The 7183-nt window shown below is 41.4% G+C and overlaps 1 protein-coding gene across 1 annotated transcript in view; it reads left to right on the top strand.

Moving 5' to 3' along the window:
• Nucleotides 1-465: 465 nt before the first annotated feature.
• The window catches only part of UPF2 (UPF2 regulator of nonsense mediated mRNA decay), a 110981-nt gene continuing 104263 nt past the window's right edge, over nt 466-7183 (top strand). Inside the window, exons 1-2 of the mRNA XM_065404731.1 lie at nt 466-546; nt 6213-6592. Coding sequence (XP_065260803.1) covers nt 6231-6592 — 362 coding nt within the window. The 5' untranslated portion in view covers nt 466-546; nt 6213-6230. The remainder of the gene's footprint in view (nt 547-6212; nt 6593-7183) is intronic.

Raw genomic sequence — 7183 nt, 5'->3', positions numbered from 1 at the left:
ATTATAGGATGCAATGTGATGTCATCCCACAAAACAAGTCATGTGTCACGTCATAACATGGTGACATCACTGCTTAGAGCCACAGGTGGGCTGGTGTCCCTGGGCTACGGAGGAGCAGTGTTCCCTACTCTGCAGGATGGAGGCCGGATCCCAACACCTGTCCCCCACCCCCACTGGCTACTTCCGCCTTCACAACCTCCTGCTCCTAGTAACCAGACTCAGAGCAGCACGGGCTGGCTCGCTGCCTGACGTAAGGACCCCACACCAGCCCGGGGCTGCCCCCCGCGCTGCCTGATACGTACCTGTCTGCAGCCGCCACTCGCCAACGAAGCTGTTGGGGGCGCGACGGAGCGGCTAGATCGGAGCTCTACTCGCTTCCTCCCCCTGCAGCCAGGAGAGGGCTGAGCCGCCCCTCCTCGGCGGAGTGTTTCCAGGCAGGCGGCGCGACGGGCAGCCCGGGGTCCTCTGCGGGCAAGGGGAGGGGGCAGAAGCTGGTGGTGGAGTAGGGGCTAGAGGAGTCCGAGCCGATGTTTACACCGGGCAGAGGTAACCGCCCCCGCCGGCCTGAGGGCGGGGGAGAGGGGCCGTGGCGGGATGGAGGGGCGGAGCAGGCTTTTGGGGTGGGGGGCTCCTAGGAGTGGGGCCGGGGCAGAGAGAGGGCGGCCTGCAGGGACATCCGGGACGGGGCAGGGCTGGAGGGGAGCGGGGCTACCTGGAGTAGAGCGGCTAGGGGGGTCGGGTGGGGTCTGGGGAGGGGGCCGCGGGTGGGGAGGGTCCTGGGGGCGGGGCGGGGAGAGGAGAGGAGGTCGGGCTTCAGCGTGGGGAGAGTTGAGTGCGGGGAAGGGCCTGGTGGGCGTGGAGAGGTCACAGGGCAGAGAGGGGCCGTGAGCGGGGGGGAGCTCGCTGGGGGCGGCGGGACGTGCGAGGGGAAGTTGTCTTCCGGGGTTTCCCTGAGGGAAGGGAGGGGAGGGGGGAAATGTTGGGGAAGGGCTGGGTGGGTGGAGTGTGGGGCCGAGGAGAGTAAGATGAGGCCAGGGAGCAAAAGGGCTTGGCGTGCTAAGGGGGTGAGGAGGTGGAGGGAGAGAAGTGGTGAGGTGCCAGGCGGGCAAGTGGGGGGGGGGGGCTTGGTATTTGAAGGGGTAGACAAAGGAGGGGGCGCTCAGTTGAACAATGATGTTCGGTGGGGATTGATTTGTGTGTGACATTTAGAGCAGGTGAGAGGGTTGGTTGTTTACTTTTGAGTGAAAAGATGTTTTATTTCCACCTAGTGACTGTTTTTTAGGCCTTTTCTTTTTCGTTCACCCTAGCAAAGGAGGCCCATCTGTAGAGTTAGGACAGCAAAAACTTTTTTTAATAAGGTAGGCAGAATAGAAAGTAAAACTCAGTCACGAACGTTAGATCAAACCCACCTCTTTCGTGCTTGTGTTTAATTATGAATTTTTCCCTCCCTCCATCTCTTTTGGTTTGTTTTGTGGGTTTGAGTTTAGGTTTGACTGGGTGATTGTGGCGTTTCACTGATGCAGATCATTTGGATTATTCTTGAAACTTGTTTAATTCTGACGATTTGTACAGCTGTTATGGAATATTTGTCATATTTGTCAGAGTTTGCAGTTTGCATTTTTAAGTATCTTATCAAAATGGGACTAATTTATATAAATAATTCCTCAATTTGCTTAGCCAGCATTTTATAGAATACCTGGACAAGAACTTGCAATGGGAACCTTCATATGACTAATATGTAACTTCCCATACCAGCACAGAGAGATTTGGGAAAAAACTTTTTTTTCTAATCAAACACCAAATCTAGTCTTTAGTATTTTACATTTATATATTGACTTTCATCCCTGGATTTCATAGTGCTTACAAACATAAGTTAATGAAGCATCAAAACACCACTAATATTGTATACCCATTTTGCAGATGGAGAAAAACTAAGTACAGAAGGGTGGGTGCTGAGCTTTCTCCTTTCAACTTTTAAGGTGGCTGCATTAATTATGCTATATATATATATATATATATATATATATATATATATAGTATAACTCTTTGGGATCCTTCAAGATTATATTGCTTTTTATAAGTATTTTCTGCTAAGCATTGTCTGTGTACTATTTTAAAAAAAGCTGGGGCTGGACTCCTGTGTATCTTATAAGTTCCCCAGATGTCCTAGAACTGACAGTCTTTGTACTCTGAACTATTGTGAGTACAACTATATCAAGTTTTCACATATCAGGCTTGTTATAAAGAAATAAAAATTCAGAAACAAATCAAGAAAATTCCCAAACAAAACTTAAGATTGTGTTAAGGAAGGAAACAAATTAATTAAAAACATTAGAAAGTTGTACAATATTTAACCAAACCGAACATTTGGAAATAATCACAGTACAAGACTATAAGTTCAAAACCCCTATATGTCACTACAGAGCACCGCAGTAAAGTTTTCAACACCTTCCTTAACTCTGACCTTTCTCTTTACCCGCATCTTTTTGTATCCAACTTTTAGTTATGAGCCACAGGTTTCTACTATATACTGGGTTATAAACTGTTAATGCTTGTTTCCCCAATACACACTCAAATGAGTGGTTGGATATCAGTTTCTTTATCATTTACATAGTATGGTCAAAACCTCACATTTTTCATATAGCCCTCGTGATCCATACTAGACCTTCATCGGCATGCATCCGACGAAGTGGGCATTCACCCACGAAAGCTTATGCTCCAATACATCTGTTAGTCTTAAAGGTGCCACAGGACTCTCTGTTGCTTTATACTAGACCTTGTCTTTGTTCACCACATTATGAATTGTATACCTTTCCTTATCCTGTTCATTTATCCAGTGTTGGCCAGCTATAGATTAGAGATCAAAATTCTCAGTATGAGCCTTAATATACAGGCCGCATACCTGCAAAGATGAGACATTCCTTTGCAAAAGACAGTCCCTAATTTCTCCCTGATCTTGATGTAAGCTAGCAGGGTGGGTGCAAATTATGACTGTTCAGCAAATGACCATGCTACTGTAATTTATATGTGCAACAGGGGATGCTTAATTTTTTTTTCAAGCAGCAGCTAGTGGGCGAGCAAAGGTAATGGTCACAGTGTTAGAGTATTAACAAATATCTAGGGTCTTTCCAGCATTTATTTTTTTGACCTAACAGACTTTTAATTTCTTGTCTTTCAGATGTTTGTTTTTAACTTTAACTCCAGGTTTACTAACTTTCAGCAATCTTTTTTGTGCTAAAATTACAACATAAATTGCCTAGGGAGGTTGTGGAATCTCCATCATTGGAGATTTTTAAGAGCAGATTAGACAAATACCTGTCAGGGGTGGTGTAGATAATACTTAGTCCTGCCATGAATGCAGGGGACTGGACTAGATGACCTCTCAAAGTCTCTTCCAGTCCTATGATTCTATGATTTTAATAAAGGTCATTTTAAATTTATAGACATGTTTCCTTTAACTTTTTTCCAACAAAGCTTTTTATTTAGTGGTGTCATCAGGAAGAACACAACTTTATCAAGTACAATTGTTAAAGAGAATCCAGTGGAATATTAAAATGGACTGAATCTCATTGGTGGGGACATTAAGCTGACTTTAATATGGAAGAGCATTCAATTTTAAACCCCTTCTCTCTCCCCCCCCCCCCCCCAAAAAAAAAAAACAACAAAAAACTTGAGTAGCTTTCTTGGATTGATATGGCCTCCATTATATGCCATTTGTAAGCTTGGACCGCTAAATGTTACTTTTGAACTTGGGGCAAAATGTTTAGAGGAGCTGATCTTGCAACTGGATGCATCTAGACCCCAAATACCTACATATAACCTATCTCCATGGATTCAGTTGCAGGATCTGGCCTTTAGTATGTTGCTTTTTAAATGTACTGACTTAACAAAAAATCTATTTTAAGTCAATTCTAATTAAACCAAAAAGTCAAAATACAGTGGGGATTGGATGGCTGAAGGGATCAATGATGGGCTCTGGTCCTATGGAGTCTTTCAGCAGTAGCTAGCCAATATTTTCAATACTTATCAGGTCATTAGGGAGTCAAAGTTGTTACTGTCTGCCATCAGCTATGTAGCTTGTGTGAAATTAATTGTCCTCTGTCCTGTTCCCAATGAAAACAAATCAATACCCTCTCCCTCCAAACCTTCGCAGTTGGCACTCATTGGAACTTCTGTCAGCAGAGAGGCCAAGTATTGAATGGGCCATCCATGGTAACTGACCTCTCTCACCATTATTGGTATGTCTTCACTGGAAAAAAATAGAAAGAGGAAAAAAAAGTGTGGTTTTTATCTCGGGTTGGCTAAGTTAGGTTAAATTAGCAGTGAGGACATAGCAACTTGACTTTTGCCTCAAGTTAGCGCCACAAGTGGGAGCGGGAAATGAACTCAAGCTGCTAACCCGAGTTAAAAGTAAGTTGGTATTCACTGCTATTTTAAATCATATTACCATAGTTAACTTGAGTTAAGAAAGCACTTTTTCTTGCAGTGAAGACATACACTGCATGTAAGGAGCACAACGTGGAAAACCTTAAACTGTTGCTATACTTGGTGAATTTTCTGTTGCTATCCTTGGTGAAATTTTTTTGTTCTGTAGATAGATTGGTTTAAAACAATTATTTATAAGAATCAGACCAACATTTTAGGAAATTTTTAATGGAAAACTCCCTATGTTCAATACAGTATTAAGACTAACTATAATTGGGGAAAAATATTGAAGAATTTTTCCATATAATTAGGAGAAAATGGGAAAAGTACTTAATTAGAAATAGGGATTTTCTTCAATGTGGTGTTTTATTTTTAAATGTATACCTTTCAAATATGTATCATTGAGAACAGGTAAAACCCATGGATTAAAGGGCACTGTTAGATAGCGAAGGCCCACAATGTGGGTGTTGGATGTGTAAAATAAAGTTTTTCAATATTGGAAAACATTTTTCTTACTTTTTTATTTCTGTTGACATGCAAATATCCCATTGTTCTGTTTTTTACCCAAACATTTTAAGAAAATGAGAAACAAATTAATCTGACTAGTCGGTTTTCGTTGTCCAGCATGACTGAAGTGTAGAAAATACATGAAAAGAAATAACAAAAAGAAATTTCTTTTCAATACTTTTCATTCTAACAATTTAAGTAGATATTAGTAACATAGCAAAAGATGTCTCTCCTCCCTTCCCCTAGAAGATTTCAAATTCAGCAATGTCACTTCAAAAGTTTTTAAAATTTGCTCTGGGGAAAAAAAGAATGCATTTTAAAAGCATAACTTACTAGAAATGAGGGTATTAAAAAACCCTTTCCCTTCAGCCCTGATTCTGCAAATGTTTACGTATGTGCTTAACTTTAAGCACATGAATAATCACAATGGGACTAAGGCTCAGACTTTTAAAGGCTCTCATTTTCAAAAGGCTTTTAGGGACTTAGGAGCCTAAATCCCATTGACTGTCTATAGGTTTTAGGCTCCTAAATGCCTTTTGAAAATGAGATTTAGGTTCCCGAATCGGTTAGGTATTGCAACACTAAGCACAGCAATTCCTGAATACCTGTAAAAATCTGGATCTAAAGCTAAGCACGTACATAAATATTTGCTGAATTGGGGCTGTAGTTTTCGTCAGTCCATAAACATCCCACTATAGCCGTTTCGATACTTCAGGATCCAAAAGTGCATAACAGCAGCCTTAAGCTGAACTGCATGAACAGTAAATTTTTGCAGCTCATGGTGGAGGGAAAAAAGATTTCTGGGAAAGCCTTTCTTTGAGGGTTTTTTTGTTTTTGTTTTTGTTTTTTAATTAAAGCTTGTAGGTAGTTGGCTCTGGTCAGGAAACTTTTTTTTTTTAAATTGGAGTGTTCGCTTTGCTGCAAAGATTAGGTTTTGTCCAGGCTGTGGTAGTTTTGAACAGTCATCTGACTGCACAGCTCAGGTTGAAGAGAACGCCATAATATATGCTGAAAGCAATTACAGGCATTTGGGTTTTGTGCAGTCCTCACATTTTCTCCTTAATCATGATCTTAGTACCATGGGAACAGTGTGGAAGTGTAGTTCTTTTGACTATCATCCTCCAAGTTGCTTGCTTAGCTTCACGCAATTTTCTAATTGAATTTCATCCCCATGCAGATTTACCTCAACTATTCTAAGTGAATGTCAGGATACAGTGAAAACTAGTTTGTTCATGTATTGAGAATACAGTAATAATGGTGATATTCCTGTACTTCTGCAGATTTGCCTGGGTAACATAATGCCAGCTGAGCGCAAAAAGTCAGCCAGTATGGAAGAAAAAGAATCTTCATTAAATAACAAAGAAAAAGACTTCAGTGAAAGGCGATCAGTGAGCAGTAGAGAGAAACCAAAGGAGGATGTGAAGGTTGGCCTGAAGAGAGAGCCTCTCAAGACACCTGAAGATAAAAAGAAAAAACTGGAGGAGGATAAACGGAAAAAAGAAGACAAGGAGCGAAAGAAAAAAGAAGAGGACAAGATAAAAGCTGAAGAAGAGCAGAAGAGGAAAGAGGATGAAGAAAAAAAGAAATTTGAAGAGGAAGAGAAAAAGAAACAAGAAGAGGAAGTAAAACGTCAGCAAGAGGAGGCAGCTGCACAATTGAAGTAAGACTTATGTTTTAAGTTTTAACTGTGCCTAACAGTATAGTCCTTACTCAGGCAAAATTCCCATTGAAGTCAGTGGGAGTTTTGCCAAAGTGAGGACTGCAGTATTGGGTCACTCTTTTAATTTTATGAATAAGAAGGTAAAAATTTATATAATTGTTTAGTAAATATAGATCAGGGGTTCTCAAACTGGGGGTTGGGACCCCTCAGGGGATCGTGAGGTTATTACATGGGGGGTTGTGAGCTGTCAATCTCCACCCCAAATCCCGCTTTGCCTCCAGCATTTTTAATGGTGTTAAATTAAAAACACTTTTTTATATATTTATAAGGGGGGTCGCACTCAGAGGCTTGCTATGTGAAAGGGGTCACCAGTAAAAAAGTTTGAGAGCCACTGATCTAGATAGTGTCAAGTGATATGCTCAGTGCTATTTGTGAGAAGCTAAAAGTATGCAGTAGTTGTATGTATATACTAACCACTATCACTTTGGCTTATACATTGGATTTCGGTAATGTCATCTGTCTGGAGATCTCATGAGGTGTATAAATGTGCCTGAATTAAGCATCACAAAGTCTCATTGAGGTTCAGAAGTG

The sequence above is a fragment of the Emys orbicularis genome, chromosome 1, assembly GCF_028017835.1.
Source record: "Emys orbicularis isolate rEmyOrb1 chromosome 1, rEmyOrb1.hap1, whole genome shotgun sequence".
NCBI classification, from domain to species: Eukaryota; Metazoa; Chordata; order Testudines; family Emydidae; genus Emys; species Emys orbicularis.
Note: the sequence above shows the minus strand (reverse complement) of the source record. Positions and strands in the feature narration are given on the sequence as shown.